The sequence below is a fragment of the Rhododendron vialii genome, chromosome 7a (genome assembly GCF_030253575.1).
Source record: "Rhododendron vialii isolate Sample 1 chromosome 7a, ASM3025357v1".
NCBI classification, from domain to species: domain Eukaryota; kingdom Viridiplantae; phylum Streptophyta; class Magnoliopsida; order Ericales; family Ericaceae; genus Rhododendron; species Rhododendron vialii.
Genome location: NC_080563.1, coordinates 14,703,461 through 14,722,237, shown reverse-complemented (window position 1 = coordinate 14,722,237; position 18,777 = coordinate 14,703,461). Strand labels below are relative to the sequence as shown.

Sequence of the window (18,777 nt, the reverse complement as noted above, 5' to 3'; positions counted from 1 at the left end):
TATAATATAAGTAGTTCTTTCTTCTTCTTTTTCGGTATCCTAACCTATTTAGTGTTTGTACACACTTCGTGTCTGTAAATTTGGTATCAAAGTCAAATTTACAGACACGAAGTGGGTACAAACACTAAGTAGGTTAGGATCGTAAAGAGAACAACTCAAGGAATTACAAGAGACTGGAATATTATTGCAAACACTGACTGGCTTTTTTAACTTGGTTAATTTACAGAGGTGATGCTCTCCTTTTATAGGCGTAAGGAGGCAACCGAATGCATCATGCATGACATCAGGGAATAGTGCTACATATAATTGGTGCCAGACTAACATGGACTTTTAGCTAGTCTAAGTCTAGTCTACAAACCTTCACGTACTATCATTACAACAACATTACTGATTGATAATTTACAACAACAGTACTCAATAGTAAACACTGATAATTATAAGTAGTAGTAGTAGTTCTTTCTTTTTCTTGCACTTGTTATTTTATCTTAGCTTGTTAAATTTAGAATTTCTCTTTATTGAGACAACCTGAACCATTTGCTACTTTATTTCTCCTTACGTACCAAGCCAAGTTTGAAGGAGGTTTACAAATCAGGCGCATTTCATCGCCATCAACACTTGGAGCAGTTTAGCTCATGGTACGCCCTTGTTTCGCACCTAGGCGACATTCACACACCAACTTTTGTGGAAGTCCTTTTCTCTTGCTTCTTAAGAAAAGGGCGAAAACAAACTCCCATCTCACACTTAGTAGTGAATATATTGCCCCTCTTATGGAATTACACTAGATATATAAAAATAGTTGAACAATATACTCTAGTACCCACGTTTGATTACGGAAACAGACCATAAATATTGTGATTTATTAGGATGTCACAAGAAATTAATGTTTCATTCGGAATATTCTAGTAACATAATCTTTTGCACAACTATATGCACAATATGGTAATGTGACACCGCCTCATTATTCAATATCAATCAAACACTGACACATGAGAATCTGATACATTGTATTTTTTTTTAATAATCTGGAGTCTAGACTAACTCACCTCGACTAATCCCAAGGACCATAAACCTACCATCTATTAGTAGAAGCCTCACTTAAAGTCGGAGCAAATACTTCATATAAATTGATCTCAAAGAAATTGATAGCATCTGAGAGGTTACGAAAAAATAGAAACATTCTTTTATCATTTGGACTAACGGAAACTAGTTGGGCTTTTCGATGAGGTCTAGGATCAGGCTTTCATTGCCCACCATTCATCCAAAGATAAAAAACCACAGAAAAACATAAAGCCTCGCATTCTATATTGGGATTATACTATAGCCAGCCACCCACCGAGAGAGAGAGAGAGAGAGAGAGAGAGAGAGAGAGAGAGATTTACGATGGCACTGAGAGTATGGGCGTCTTCAACAGCAAATGCACTGGGAGTCTCTTGCGCTTCCAGATCTCATCTCTCTCCTGCATTTTCTCTCTCCAGATGCTTCTCGACTGGTAAAAAATGATTCCTCCTTTATCATTCCCCTGAAGTATATCTGTTTCTGGGTTTTGTTCCGTTCTATTTAACGTGTGTAATTATCTATCAAATCAAAACAAACAAGTGTAATTGTGCAGTTCTGGAGGGGCTGAAGTATGCATCTTCACACGAATGGGTGAAGGTTGACGGCCCGGTCGCTACAATTGGTATCACCCATCATGCTCAGGTCTTTCCCTTTCTATCCTTTTAGTAATGCTATGGACACATATAAACATGGGTTTCTTTCCCTGTAAATATCCACGTATTTTAGTGTTGAAAAGCATCACAGAGATCTGAGGGTTTGTGAGTTTGGGTGGGTATACACTTGGGATTGGGTGAGAGATTGTAAATCCTCCAAATACAAATCTGCTGCCCGTGGAGTAGGTGATTTGCCGAACTGCGTAAAATCTGTTGTCTCTGTGCTCAATTGGGTGCGTGTGTTTTGGTATTACTTATCAAATTTTTTTTTTTTTTTTGTGTGTTTTGGTTTGGATCCTACGGCACAACACTTGGGACCCACACGCATCCGAGGGAATGTTGCGAACACATCTGTGTATATCATTTCCATTTTTATGTTCCTTCCCAATGTCTATCCCTTTGGATGGTGAGGAATGTTGAGACTTGAGATACGAAAGTGGAGCTCTTTCTCATCAAATCACTCCATGTTTGGTGAGATTGGGAGAGAAAGGAGAAGGGCCAATCAAAAAAATTGTTTGTTTCCCTTTTTTGAACTTTTCTTTCCATTTCTCGCCAAAATACTCAATCCCAATGAGCGATTTGATAAGAAACCATAACCCTTTCCTTTCTTTTCTCATGAAACCCCTCTATCCGAAGGGCTTCATAACTGTCATGGAATGCATCCCTGAGTTTTGGTACCCTTAGACAAAATCAAGAGAAAACCGTCCCACATGACGTGTGCATAACTTGACACTAACGAAATTTGAGGACTGAAGATGGCCGCAAATCACTAAATGTAAAAAAAAAACCCGGCTATGGTGCGGCAAAAAATGGGAGAATTTGAACCCAAGAGGCGGTTCTTGTATCGAGTTAGAAAAATGTCAAATTTGGCATGTCGAAGCCCTGTGTACACAACATGGGACATTTTCTGTCCAAAATTTGGATGCATGTAATGCAATCAATTTGACTCAGAATGTTTAATCCAATTATAAAGCGATGAAATAGGTGCAATGAAAAGTTGAGACACGAAGTAAACAAATCTGAGTACTTTAGGGGATACAAGTGGAATTAACCTTATTTTTTTGCTTAGAACGCTTATTAAATTTTCCTTAAATGGAAATGTTAGCAATTTGCGGACACTTGACACGGCATACAAATGGAGAAAGTAAGAAAATCAAAAGTGCAATCACACAAGAACACCAGACTTTACCCAATACTACACTTATGTTGCAGTTGTTTCATTCAGACGGACAGCGATGGAGAAGTTCATGGTAGTTAGCTATTGATTCACTATATTGCTAGAGTTACATGTCTAAAGAGAAACTACAAAAGTATCCTACATATAGGAAACATGGCGCCAATTATAGTCTGTAACAGAAAATTCATACAGAATGACGTGAATTTCCAACTGTTGTAATAGGCCACATCATTCGGCATAAAGTATCTGTGTCACTGTATGTGAATCCTTTTTTTTTTCTTTTTTTTCTTTCTGTAGAATTGTCAATTGCTTTATTAAGTATCTTTTGCTTTTGAGCGGTAAGTGCGGTATGACCTTGTACGGTAAATAAAACCCTTCAATTAACCATCAACAGTAAAACTAAATCTTCTGGTTACCATCCCTTGGAGTATTACGAGCCCATGTATGTTACGCACAATTTTCAGTGTAGAACTGTAATTCTTTTACTGCCTTACAAATTGATTCCTTTACTGGCCAAAAGCTAATAAGCTATATCAGTGGAGGCAGCGGCTAATCTATTTTCCTCTAAAAGATGATCTATGAAGTACATAAAACGAAAAGCAAAACAAAAGTTTTAATGAACCATTTTTTCTGATATTCTGCAATGACCAGAATTCAAATGTTGATATGCATTCAAATACCAGTGGTATCAGTAAGTTCCCAGAACTTAGCATAAAGATTTGAGTTGGGTGTCGTCTAATTTGCTTCTTAGATTCTAAATTGTTTCAAAATCTACAAAGTTGTTGAGTTGCAAATTATACAGGACCATCTCGGAGAAGTGGTGTTTGTGGAGGTGCCGGAGCCTGGCGGCTCCGTGGCACAAGGCAGCAGCTTTGGAGCTGTGGAAAGTGTAAAAGCCACCAGTGATGTTAACTCCCCAATATCCGGCGAGATTGTTGAGGTCAACACAAAGCTTACTGAAGCACCTGGTTTGGTAATTCCCTACTCCAGCCTCTTTTGTATATTTTTGTGGATACATGTTTTGTTTGTCCACTCAGAGCACACAAGTTGCGGGCAGTAACATTGCATATTTTTATGCATTAGTCTGCTAGATACTTTTGTACATTTTTCTAAAAGACACGAATATGCCACCTGAATACTTATATGGCTATACCATTGGCAGTTAAGAAATGGATGTGAAAACAACTTCTGAAGTACCTACTTGTCATTTCGCTTCAATGTCTCCTATGATACTTCAATGAATTTATCAGCAGAGCTGTTTAGGCGCTTAGCGGCCTTAACCCCTGCCACTTTTTTTCCCTTTATATTTGGTTTGACCATGGTGACTCACTGATTATACGTGGATTCTTTTGTGTTTGCAAATTACAGTTAGTAACTTCAGCATTTTGCTTGCCCAAACAAAAAGAAGAAGAGTTTGAGCATTCTCTCTAATTGCTAGATATCGCGATGAAGTTTATGTCAGAATCTATCTTAGATGATTTTTCGGGGCTTGAATGAGCGTCGGGGTCCACTTCGATATATCGTTAAACTACTTTTGTTTACCATCATTAATCTTAGAAAATATGTGAATGCTTTATTCAAGTAAATGATGTAAAGATACAAATGGTTGAAATTTAGTTTTCATTTTCACCCATGGAATAGGGGGAAACAATGGTTGTTGAAATCTTCTTTCTTCTAATATAGGCTCCCACCGAATCCAAATCCTTGCTCCACCATTGGGTGAATTACGTTCTTTTTCCCTAATCTTCTTGGCAACCAGATTTTGCATGCAAGTTTCTATTGTCAATATTGCTTCCACCCCACTTTCTTCACAACCAAATGGAACATTATGTTTTCTAGCTTCCTAACTTGGTTACCTTTTCTAATGAAGATCAATTCAAGCCCATATGAAGAAGGATGGATGATCAAGGTGAAACCAAGCAATGCATCAGAATTAGAATCCTTGATGGGTCCAAAAGAATACACGAAATTCTGCGAAGAAGAAGATGCTGCACATTAGCATTTCGTTGTGCTCGTGCATTTCATTTTCTTTCACTTTCGCACTTGTTCTACTGCTGCTTCATGTACAAAACAAAAGCTATGACAATAACTATCTGATTTGATGAAATTTAAGCACCCTATGCTATGTTTCTGCCGAACTGGTGATTGTTACTGCATCTAACAAAAAGTTATTTCCATGTGGACCGGTTTCCACAAGAAGCGGTTTTCTTTCCAGGGATCAAGCTAATATTTACCCTTCAAATTATCAGGTGAGTTAGTGATTTTGGAGTAAAATGTTGGCTGTCAAAATATGCTTCCAAATAAAATTCTGGAACTGAGCTGCTCTAGTTTAACACATGGGTTATTTGCAAGGACACACCTTCAACTATCGCGTTTTGTCAACATGACTTCCTCATGTTTAAAACTCATCAACCTCACCCCTCAATTTTCATTTCCCATCGACTCCATCCCCTCTGTCCAAATGTGTTAAGAAAAGTTTTAAGATTTTGGCAGGAAAAGAAATTTTAACTCTAAAATACCCCTTTAAAACCCTAAAACACCCCTCCTCTCTCATCTCTACTACTCTCTCTACGAAGGACCACAACCACCACCACCGGTGACCAACACTTTGCCGAAATCGACGCACCCCCAAGCACCCATTCGGTGAGATCAGCATTAGCACACTCTTAAAAAAAGGCATTTTTTTCAAATTCCCCCAACCTAGATCCTAGATCTGCAACTAGAGCGAAGAAAGAGACCTTGGCGGTTTTGTTTGTAATGTAATGTAATGTACTTTGATTTTATTTTATTTTAAGATTCTTTCCATATGGATTAGGATGTTGTTGAAACTTGAACCAATTTGATTTTGGAAAAAAATTGGATTCGGGGTCACCAACTACTGTCGAATTCGCCTTTACAGCCATTAGATCCACTTCAGCGGAGGCGGCGTTGAAAGAAGGCGAGGGTTGGGGCAAACCACCGTCATCGTCGCCTGGTGTTCTGAATTTGGTTCTCCGACGTCATTGATAGAAGGTGAAGTGTCGGTGAAGAGGTGAAGTGTTTGATCTGAAGTGTGTGATTTTGGTTCGCAAAGGGTCAAATTATTTTTTATTTTTTCGGTTGGTGAAGTGATTCAATCTGTTTTGGCATGCCGTGTTTGGATGACAACTTTGAAAATTTTCAAAAGAATTTTTGGGGTAATTATGGAGAGAGAAAGTAGGATAATAATTGATGATAGAGTTAATGAGTTGAGAGATATAGAAAGTGAAATGAGAGTAATGATTGAAGATAATAAGAGTAATAATTAGAAGTGAGGGTAATGAGTATTTTTTGAGTTGGAAATTTTTTTTCAAGTTATGATCCAAACAAGGCATAGTGTTTTGAATCTTTAATTTGATTTTTGGTCAGTGAAGTGTTTTGGGTTTGCAAGGGGTGATCGGAAATGTTCTTTTTTTTTTTTTGAAATTAAGTGTTTTGTGATCAAATTTGCTTAAAATGGTTGATAATGGTGGGTATGGTTGATTGTGGTGGATTCCGTAAAAGATGGGATCAGTAAATTTTTATTTGCTGAAAAGTAATCTTTGTGAGATCATCAATAGAGTACCGAGGGTGGTTTGACGGTGCATGAAAAGTAATCTTTGTGAGATCATCAATAGAGTACCGAGGGTGGTTTGACGGTGCATGAAAAGTAATCTTTGTGAGATCATCAATAGAGTACCGAGGGTGGTTTGACGGTGCATGAGATGGGGTTTGTGGTAGCGGTGAAGTGGGTTCCGACATGAGTTCGTCAATATCCAAAACTATTTTTTAATATAACAATTGGTAACTTAAGGCTTGTTTGATAACCTAAATTCAGCACTTAATACTGAATCAATTAAGTAATAAGTGATTTAGTAGGTTTGATAACCACATTTTACATTGCTTAACAAATTAAGTACCACTTAAACTATAGGGTAAAAAGTTGAAAAAAATTAAGTAGCTTTGAGCTACTTAATTCTGACTGAATTTTTGTGTACTTACATTCAACCATCATACTACCACCACAACCATTCCCACCAACACCACCAGCTCCGTCGCTCCACCACCACCACAACTACCACCACCTCCACCACTACACCACCACCACCACTCCTCCATCACCACATCACCACCATCACCTCCACCACTACACCACCACCACCACCAACTTCACCACTACACCACCACCACCACATCACCACCACCAGCTCCACCTCTCCACCACCACCACCACCACCACCGCCGCCACCACTACCATCACTACATAACCACCACCGCTCCTACCACCACTTCACCACCTCCCCCACCTCCACGACTCTACCACCATCACCACCCCCCTACCGCCACCACCTCTCCACACCACCACTACCATCACTACACCACCCCCCCCACTCCCATGTACCATTCCACCACACCACACCACTCCACCACCGCCACTACCAGCACTACACCACCACTCTACCACCTCCACCACATCCACCACCATCACCACCACCTCCACCTCCACCACTCCACCACCACCACTTCACCACCACCATTCCACCACCTCCACCACTCCTCCACCATTACCATAAGTATATTTGTGACTGTTAGTAAATTAAGAGAGAATTTGAACAAAATTAATTCATCATTTTTTTAATTCAGTGTTTAATATATTTGTCAAACAGCTTTTCAACTTAAAAATTTCAGCATTCAGCTTTCAGTACTTAATTTTTCAGCTTTCAGTTTTAGTTTTCAATTTTATCAAACAGCCCCTTAGTCTTTTCATTCATTTCCATCCAAATTTTTAACTGGAGTGAGCAAAAGGGGTAGAGTTGATGGAAAATGTAAGTTGAGGGGGTAAGGTTGATTTTAAACGTAAGGGAGTCATGTTGATAAAACGTGATAATTGAAGGAGTATCTTTGAAAATAACCCTTAGCACATCCAAGAAGACTAGATTCTGCCTTATTTGGATAATATTTTGAAAATTTTTGAGTTTGGTTTTTAGATCATGAGCGGAGAGAGAAATTAAGATAATGGGTGGAGGGAGATAGAGAGAGAGGGAGATAGAGAGAGAAATGAGAATAATGATTGAAGAAATGAGAGAGAAATTAAAGTAATAATTAAAAGTAAGAATAATGAATATTTTTTGAGTTGAAAATATTTTTCAAAAAGTCATCCAAACAAGGCAAATTCTAGCTCAAGAAATGGAATACTTGGTCTGGGCTAACCCACTGGGTTGTTTGGGCCTTACTGGTGTAACTTACAAGTTTTGTTTCTAAAAAATATTTTGTGTCCCAACTGTTCTGTCAGAAAATTATTTATGGGTCTAAAAAATCAAGATTTAAGGATAAACTCAATTTTTATTTACCTCTAAGGACAATCTTATACGAAGATTATCCTTTATCCTTAACTAAATATAATTTCATACTTTATTATTTTTTCAAAATTTTCATCACCCCTCCCGCCTCCACCCCACAATCACTTCTGGCCGGCGACCAATCCTGCCGGTGATTTTTTCCGGCGAAATTTCACTACTTCGAAAAATTAGTAAAATTCACTACTCCATTTCAAATTTCACTAGTTTTTGTTGGATTTCAAATTTCATTGAGTGTAGATTTTATCTAGTGAATTTCACTAGTTTGACGACGACGAGAGCAAACGACGTCCTGCAAGATACAACCAATGTTATCAATCACGTACCGTACCAGCCGGTACATACCGGATTTGAGAGAAACCGGTACCCTAACCCTCCAATACCGTTCCGGACCAAATACCGGTCGTTACCGCCTAGTATCGGTCATCTCGGGAAACAAAATCCCTCCAATACTGTTTTGGACCAAATACCGGTCATGTAATATCATAGTACGTGTGCGAGGCTCAAATCCTGGATTTGCACCCCTCCTGCATGCGAATAACCCGTGATGCGCACCCGGTTAATTGGTTTCCGAATCAATTTTTTCAAATTGCCTTCGGCCACAACCTATTTTTTCGAGCGCTCGAGGCCTATCCTTGTGTCCTCATTTACAAGTCCACTAGTGTGCAAAGTCATTTAAGATGGAAAAAAGCTTTGTAACTAGGTAATGTGGGACAAGATGCAAACACATAAGTATTTTATGATGAATTGCATAGTATTGGGGATTTTTTTGAATTATGATTATATATAATTATTATATATATTGTAGTCGCGGTAAATCCGAAATGGTACCCGGTATCTGACCGGTACCGATATGTACCGTACCAAAAGGAAAATCGGTACCCTTGTAACGCTCCAATTTTTCAAGGAATTTCGGAAGTATTAACCTTAAAATACACTAAATTTTATAAACTACTAGGCCTCTATTTGTCGTTATATAAAATGTACATAAAAAAAATACAAAAAAAGAATCTAACATTTTATTTAAATATCTTCAGAGCAACTCTAGTCTTGATTCAGATCTCAAGCATACTCGGTCTCCGCTCTTGGTATTCCTCTTGTGTCAAACAGCTTCACCATTGAACTCTACACTTTCTGGCAAATTGATCGCCGAAGCAAACGATTTACTAGGATACAAACGTATCCGTGAATGATAATTCACCCAGTAGAATAATCCCAATCCTACCAACCCCTTACTCTACATTTAGCAGATCAACAATATATCAATTCACAGAAGGTACAGAATAATAACACATCGCCATTTCCTTTACTATCCATTATCTTACATGAAATCTAAGGATCCTCTTCACAAGGTCCTTTCCTCCCATATCCACTAACTTTGACCGTCCTATGGAATAACTCTCCCTTTATTTGTCATGCACCAGGGTTCTAAGCGAATACTGCTAAATTATGTATCCAGTCTGGATTCACTTACAACCATAATAAAGGAACAGCTCACCATGACAACTCAGCATTAAAGGTTGCACTATCTCATTGTCAGGATCCTTTACCGTCTCTCAACTTTACACACTGGGTACTTTACCATACCCTTAATCTATACACTGGATACTGTACCGTATTCAAGGATCCTTTACCGTTTCCCAAAATACTGTATCCGGAGTCCTTTACCGTCCTCCACACACACATTGGGTGCTGTACCGTATTTAGGATCCTTTATCGTATCATAAATATTGTACCCGGAGTCCTTTACCGTCCTCCACATACACACTGGGTATTGTACCGTATTTAGGATCCTTTACCGTATCCCAAATACTGTACCCGGAGTCCTTTACCGTCCTCCACACACTCTGAGTACTTTACCGTACTCGGGGTCTTTTACCGTTTCCCAACTCAACTAAAGGTACTTTACCGTAACAGGGTCCTTTACCGGCACCCTACATCCTCAATCAACTTTACCATTTATCCTTTACTTAACCACGTCTACTTGTTCACTACTCGAAACCACCCATGAACCCAAGTCCATTCTAGCACGTTCAACATGATACAATCAATCAACAGTTCAAACATGATACATTTCAATGAGACAACAATATAACAATTGATATGTGTAAATAATTAAACACATAAGAGATTTGGATTGGGTCGATGGCTTTGGAGTTACTTATAATTTTTATTGAACAGTTATGTTCTTTGATTATGTTTTAAATTTGTGATTTATAGAGAGTATTTTAGAAATTCGATATTCGCCTAGGGTTCAGTGATTGATAACTTTATATGACCTATGTATATAAAAACTTTAGTAGGGGTTTAAGTGTAATTTCATTAACTTAACTAATATTAGTATCACTTTAAGTAATAATTAAAAGAAAATTTGAAAGTTCTAAGTAGATCAGTAGCATTCGTTTATATTATTTTTATAATTTAGTTTACAACAAGTTACATGATTTCTTATTTTATAAGTTAGGCTATTATACTAAAAAGTTTCCAATCATTCTACTATTCTATAACTTATAAGGCTTCACTTGTAATGTCATCTTACCCTCTTTTCTTTTCACTATCTTGGTTTTTAAGGTGTATTATTAATAAGCGAAACTCCTAAGATTAGATCCTTATTATACTTCTTCTTCTTAACGGTTGATAAGTTCATTTTTTTATACCAACATAGATAGATCGACTTAGGTTTTATACTGTATATATATGCTTAAGTAAATAAATGCATTCATTACACACACACACACACACACACACATATATATATTTCTTTCTAGGGACTAAATTAACATTTAGTTAACATTTATAATTATCGGCATTATGTAATTAACATTTGCAAACATTCGAAGTTTGTTCACCATAACAAGACAAATATATACAGTGGGGTCGTAGAAAACCATGTTTGGGGTTAACTTGCAAAAACAACAAACCATTTGGGATTAATTCAGGAAGCATACAAATTTCAGGGTTAATAGTGTAATAACAACATAAAATTTCAAAAACCAAAAATAAATAAAAAAATACGCATGCAAGAGGACAAGAAAAACAGCGTGTCAGTTCTATTCGGTTTCAACATAGGATTTGATTTTTTTTCCCACCTCTAAATATTAAAACTAACACATATAAGTACAAATATATTTAAGGGAAAGTAGGGAAGTGATTATTCTACCTTAAATTCGGTCAAAAAAGCGGGTACTAGTTGCGGACGATTTCGGTAAAATAAAAAAAAATGGCGGCTGCAGCGGGGGACTCGAGGCTAATTGGAATGTGGTTTGTGGATGTTTGGTGATGTAGTGGTTGATTGGGAACCTGAAAATGATGTACGAAGGGATTTTATGTAGAAATCCGTCTCTCTCTCTCTCTCTCTCTCTCTTTCTCTATTCTAGACTCAATAATAGAATTGAGAGCGAAATAATACACTGGTGTTTAATTTTTGATTTTTTGTGGGTATGTATAATGAGATAGTATAAGGTAGTGAGACGTGAGAGGATAAATGTGAAAGTGGTAGAATGGGGAAGGAGAGTGAATGTGAGTGATACTGATAATAATAAGAGGGATATGAGACAAGTGCCACATTTGGTGGGATTTTCTTTAATTCTAATGTATGTAGACGCGTATATGTATGGAGTGAGAATGTATGTGGACACGTGTATGTATAGGGTGAGAATGTATGTGGACGCGTGTACGTATAGGATAAAAGAGAGAAAGAAGTGGAGAGTTGGTTTGAACAGAGTTCTAGTTAGGATTTAGATAGGAAAAATAAGAAATGAATATGAATTCCTAATTTCCTGTATATCTAAAGTTTAAATATATATCTTATACAGTAGTGCAAATAATATCAATTGTACACATAATAATATATTTTAATTATTCAATCTAATTAATTATTGAATTAGAAATTTAACAATATAAATTTGTATTAAAAAAAATTGGGACAAAAATCCGGATCGTTACAACCCTGGCCGGTACGATATTCAGAACATTGGATATAACGGCAACTCCTAAATTTTCATTCTCTTGATTGCAAAAATAGTGTGCTTAAGCCACCATTTTGACGATCAATATCATGATCGCTTTCATGTAAAACTAGATATTACAGAACCAGTGCAGTCCTAAATTATACTAGTTAGCAAAATTCATGATGATAATTGATACTAACACGTTGGCGAACGCCGAGGGGATAAATGTCGCCCGTAAATGACATTCCAATTGAAGAAGCGGTAGGGATATTGATGGCAGATGGTGATTGGGCTCAGAATGGTGGTCGACGGTAGCCGGCGACGAGAGCAAAAGATGTCCGGCAAGATACAACGGCAACTCGTCAGAGAAGGCGGACCAGAAAGATCTAGTTCAAACCTCGGCGATCGCTCCATGTTCGACATCAAGCGCCTCTTGAACAACGAAAGCACCGGCGAGGACTATCAACGATGGTGAGACCATCTGGGGATAACGACAACGAAGCAGATGGCGATGGCGACTGGGATGCGTGGAAGTTGGGGCAATTTTGGGAGAAATTTTCAGAAATCCTTGTTGGCGCTTTTTCCAGAATAAGGTGGAGTGCTTGGGAAGAGGGCGTCTAGGCCCGTTCCAGAAACTTTTTTATTTTATAAATATTTATTTTGGAGATTTGTTTTACAAAATTCAAATAAGCAGTTTATTTTTATATTTTCAAACTCAAAAATAATGTAAATAAAAAATAATTTTTTAATTTTTTTTGCACCGTATTAAAGATCTCAATGAGATCTATCAAACAAGATCTATAGTGATCAAAAAATTATTTGCATAAGCACATGATTTTTGAACTTGAAATTACCTTTTTAAAAAATAAGTATTTATTCACCCTTTTGTGGAACACATCTTATTATTAGACAAAGAATAAGTTCTTATTCCGGTTCTGAAACGGGCCTATTAATCTGAACCGATCCGTAAATCACTCCTCTAAAATGAAGGAAAAGAAAATTGGTAAAAGTGAAAAACAAAAGGTATAATTATTATTTTTTAGCATGAAAATCAAAACCCTTTCGGGAACTCTCATCTGTAGTTTGATAACATTAGCGTATATATGTGGGCGGATACATTTATTAACGAAAATGATACAAGTACCGATCGGGGGAGAGAAAATGTACGGACAGCTGCCGGTGGGCCGTCTTCGGCCACCGGACGGCCGATCCGAGCCGTCCAAAAATTCTATAAAAAAAAACCGATGGTGCCCCATACGGGAATCAACGGCATCTGAGGTGTGTAGTATGCTTGATCCGAGTATCCCTTTTTCTTGTATATATGTATACACGTATATATACACGAAAAATGGGTACTCGGATCAAACACCCTACACATCTTGGATGAGGTTGATTCCAGCGTAGGTCCCATCGATTTTTTTTTTAGAATTTTTGGACGGCTCAGATCGGCCGTCTGGTGGCCGGAGATGGCCTGCCGGTGGCCGTCGGTACGTTTTCTCTCCCCCTCAGTCGGTACATATAGCATTACTCATTTATTAAACGAGTCGTGCTACTCCAACCGCACTGTTTCACTGCTCCTCATTGCAGCGCTTAATATGACCGTTCGTCTTGACTAGGCCTGTGCAAAAAACCCGCGGGTACTCGGACCTGACCCGACCCGACCAGAAGGGTCACGGGCAGGGTCGACCACTTGCTTCGGACGGTGCGGGTTCATATTCCCTTAAAAATATGACTTCGGTTTGGACTTCGGGTTCAAGTTTTTTTAACCATCAGATCTGACCCGACCTTTTAATATATAATATATATTATTATCAACCCTAGGCATATAAAAGGAAAAAGCTTCCACTTTCCCCCATTCTTCCCAGATGCCCCAAACCAAAACCCTACCGACCCTACCCCAGAAAAAAAATGCCGCACCCCACTGAGCTCACTGGCCCCATTCCCTCGCCTCCACCGTGACCCTTCGCCGGTCACCGTCTCTCTCTTTCATCAGTCGTTTCTTCCTCTCTCTCGTCCATCTCGCATCTAGCTGTTGAACTTTGCTGAATCACCATCATCCGCAGTCCAAACTTCAGACCTTTCCAATAGGTAAATCTCTCTCTCTGTCTCGTAATAAAACTATTTTATTATTATTATTTTTTTTTTGGGGGGGGGGGGGTTTGATTTTTGGGGGTTTTGATTTTAACAGACATTTACTTTTTGGTGGTTTTTAATTTCTTTGGGTCATGGGTTTTCACTTTTCAGTTGAGTTTTGATTTATGTGTTCTGCATGTTTATGCAACGTGTGTAGATTTCTGAGTTTTGATTTATTTTGTGATCTCTGTTCAGGTTATGGATTCTGCTTCGGGTGATGAAGTTGAAGCTGTTATCCATGGTGGTGATACTCCTACTGTGCCCAGAAAATCTACTAAGAGAAAGGCTAGGGCTAAGTCCCCAAAGGCACAAAAACAAGGAACTGGACCAACTGGTTGACCGGAATCGGTAGCATGGGATCACTTCGATAAAATTGAGGCTAAAGACACTACGGATGGGATACAATGAGGTATTTGTAAGTATTGTCATAACGAGTATATGGCTAATCCTAAAATGCATGGAACAAGTAGCATGTTGGCTCATATTACAGTCTGCAAGAAGTGTACCCTTACAATAGAGAACCAACAGGTGGTCAACAAACTTTAAGTTTTGAACCTAAAAAAGATGGAAAAGAAGGTTTTGAACTTGTTGCCACAAATTTTTCTGCAGAATCTGCTAGAACTGCTCTTGTTGAGATGGTTATGCTTGATGAATTGTTATTTGCGTTCGTAGAAGGAGTTGGTTTTCGAAAGTTTTGCAAGGCTTTACAACCAAAGTTTGAACCTATATCTCGTTATACTGTTGCTAGAGATGTCGTCAAGATTGTCAATAGAGAGAAGGCTAAGTTGATGAATGTACTAGGAGGTCGTAGGATTTCTCTCACTACGGACACATGGACATCGATTCAAAATCTAAATTACATGTGTCTAACTGCACACTTTATTGATGACGATTGGAAACTTCATAAGAGGATTTTGAACTTTTGTATTGTCGATGATCATAAGGGTGATACAATTGGTAAAAAGATTGAGGCGTATTTGCTTGAATGGAACATTGGAGGTGTCTTTACTATAACAGTAGACAATGCTAGTTCAAATGCCACGGCTATTAGGTATTTGGTAAAGAAAACAAAGGATTGGGAGGGAACCGTTTTAGGTCATGACTATTTACATGTTCGTTGTTGTACATATTCTCAATCTCATTTTTAGTGATGGTTTGGAAGAGCGTGCTCCATCTATTGCTTGCATACGTGAGGTTGTGAGGTATGTAAGATCCTCCCCTAGTAGGCTTGATTCTTTTAAGAAATGTGTCTTGAAAGAGAAAATTGAATCCAAGAAGTATTTGTGCCTCGACGTTCCGACTAGGTGAAACTCCACTTATTTAATGCTTGATGCTGCTCAAAAATTTCAGAAAGCTTTTAACCGGTTACACGAAAAGGACTCTAATTTCAAGGCAATTTTTAAGGATGATGAGTTTAGCGAGGGAGAAGAGGAAAACGAGAATAATGGGGCATTTGGGGGAAATGAAGGGAGTGGGAGAAATAGAGGGAGTGGGGAAAAGAGGAAGCCAACCAAGAAAGATTGGGGCGATTGTAGAACGTTTGTCCATTTCTTAAGGCTTTTCTATATTGCAACAAAGAGGTTTTCAAGTTCCCTTTATGTCACTTCTGATGTTTTCTTTAAAGACATGTATGTGATTCAATTGGAAGTAGAGAAATTGCTTAAGAGCAGTGATATTCTTTTGTTTTCAATGGCATTGAGTATGAAAGAAAAGCTTGATAAGTATTGGGGACAGAGAGACAAAATGAATTTGTTGTTGTATGTTGCTGCGGTTCTTGATCCTAGAAAGAAGCTAGACTATGTGGAGTTTTGCTTCATAAGATTGTATGGTGAAGATATTGCTAAAGCAATGAAGGAAAAGGTGAAGAATTGTTTGATACGTTTGTTTAACGACTATGCTAAGCATGATAAGAATAGTGTGGAAGTGCCTAATGTGCGTGAGGCTTCGGCTATGACTATTGATGATTTCGATGATCCCCATAAATCTTTAGCCGGTCAATTTTCTTCTTACATGGAGAAGCAATATTCCATTTCGTCCAAGTCTGAGGTGGATAAGTACTTAGCTGAAACTTGTGAATCAGAAGATGATGATTCAAAGTTTGACATTTTGATGTGGTGGAAGAACAATTCTGTGAGGTATAATGTGTTGTCGCAAGTGGCTCGTGATGTGTTAGCATTTCCCATCTCTACAGTTGCATCCGAGTCGACTTTTAGCACCGGAGGACGCCTACTTGATCCTTTTCGCAGCTCACTTTCTCCTGCGATGGTAAAGATTCTTGTATGTTGACAAAATTGACTTCGAAATGATGTCCCCATTTCTCTTCATAAGGCAATGGATGACATTGAGCAATATGAATCCTACGACTCAGGTAATTACTTTAAAATGTACGTTGTTGTTTTGTTAATTTACTTTAATTACATTCACCAATATTATTAGTTATCTTAATTTTTTTTCTTGCTAGTTTTACTAGATCAAGATCAACCTCAAACTCAAGCCTTGGTTCAGGTTGATTAACTATCATCGACAATGGATTTTGGTATAAAATTTCTATCTCAAACCTCATTTGCATTGCTTCACTATATTCTATCTTTTTAAACTTTTAATCGAACTTGTTTTATTTTTTTCAGGTATAATGCTTTTTATGGATATTTTGCAGCCGAACACTCTAATTTTATGACTATTTTTTTGTGGGTTTGAAGTGGTATAGTATGAATGGGGTATAGTTTTGGAAGTGGTACAAAATCAACATGGGGTATAGTCTTGTTGAAATTTGAATGGGGTATATTCTAGATGGGGTATATCTTCTGTGGATGTGCAAAGCTTAACTTTTGATACTTTGCTGTTAGTTGACACTTGACACTAGACAGAAGTAACTAAGTGTATTAAACTTGAAGTGGACTTGATGTCTTTGAAGTTTGAATGGGGTATAGTGTTTGCTCCTTTTATGGTATTGTGGACGAAAATTGCATTTAAAATTTAGTTGGTGTACTTTTTTTTAATGTTTGATGGTTGTATTTGTTGTATCTATCAAGCATGTGAAACTTATGAACTTGTTGCCAAGGTTTGGTTGATTCTCGATCTACTGCCTCCATTTCGTTTGGCTGAGACTTCCGCGTCTGCGGATTCTCAAGTTGCTGCTCTAGCGTCTGCCGTCTGCTTTGTCGGGTGCTGAAGCATCCTGAATGAGTTGGCCTAGATCTACTATTTAAAACTAGTAGAAGCCCAAACAAGAATGGGCTACACATGATTATTATGTGGCCATTGGGCACAGAATATAATTAAAAAAAAATGATTCAAACAATAAAATTCCAATAACAGAATTACAGAAGCCCAATCCAAAAACCCAATTCTTCAGTTTTTGTGCAACCCGTCGGGCCTGACCCGACCGAGGGATCGGGCTCGCGGACGGTTTTCATCTCCCGTGCGGTGCGATTACGGGCCTGCATATACTTACCCGAACATGGTCGGGGTCGGGTTTCGGGTCAAAACCGACCCGCCCGACCCGTGCCCACCCCTAGACTCTCGACAATTAATGGTCCGGATTCCACCGCTACACCCACCGCTCTGTTTCCCTGGTAGAACTTTTTTATTTTATTTTAAATATGAACTATCCGAAACATTTTTAAACGGTGAAATTGAGAGCTGTAGAGGAAGCGGTGAAACATAGCTGCAGTTGGCAATTTCCGAATTACCCCTCCAAAAAAAAAAAAGAAATAGGGGTGGGGTGGGGTCACGTGACTGAAATCTTCTGATTTTTTTTTATTATATAAACCAAGACAAAGGTTTTAGGTGGGGGAATGACATCGGTGTCACGGTCATTTTGGTGACACGGTCATTTTAGGCATAATAAAATTATTATAAATATAACCAAAACTCATTACAAGCATAATAGAACTGTAGCAAGGCCCGGCATGGGAATGACTTCGGTGTCTCCAGTCATTTTGGAGACACCGTAACTTTTGGCATAACAAAACCATTATGAGTATAACCAAAACCTATTATGAGCATAACCAAAACCATTATAAAGGTAACAGAACCATAGCAAAGCATGACTTATTTATTATGCCTTGGTTGGGTTTGGTTATGCCTTAGTTGATTTTTTGGATATTCCTTGGTTATACCTTGTTTGGGTTCGGTTATGCTTGTAATGGGTTTTAGTTATGCTCATAATGGTGAAGTTATGCCAAAAATTACGGTGTCCCCAAAATGACCGGGGACACCATAACATCATCCTAACTTATTTGTTATGCCTTGGTTGAGTTTTTGAATATTCTTTAGTTATGCCTTATTTGAATTCTGTTATGCTTCTAATAAATTTTAATTATGCTGAAAATAATAAAATTATGCCAAAAATTACGGTATTCTTAAAATAATCAGAGACACCATAGCATCGTCCTTTTAGGTGGGGGAAGTTGGTCGTCATAAGACTTGGGAATGTGGAGTTGGTGTATGGT

The 18,777-nt window shown here is 38.1% G+C and overlaps 1 protein-coding gene across 1 annotated transcript; it reads left to right on the top strand.

Annotated features, from left to right (window-relative positions):
* Positions 1 to 1,192: 1,192 nt before the first annotated feature.
* Positions 1,193 to 5,024, top strand: LOC131333719 (glycine cleavage system H protein 3, mitochondrial-like). Its single transcript, XM_058368419.1, has 4 exons — positions 1,193 to 1,489; positions 1,610 to 1,698; positions 3,689 to 3,859; positions 4,757 to 5,024. Exons 1-4 carry the CDS (start codon positions 1,381 to 1,383, stop codon positions 4,883 to 4,885), a joined length of 498 nt encoding a protein of 165 aa, XP_058224402.1. The 5' UTR covers positions 1,193 to 1,380; the 3' UTR covers positions 4,886 to 5,024.
* The last annotated feature ends 13,753 nt before the right edge of the window (positions 5,025 to 18,777 follow it).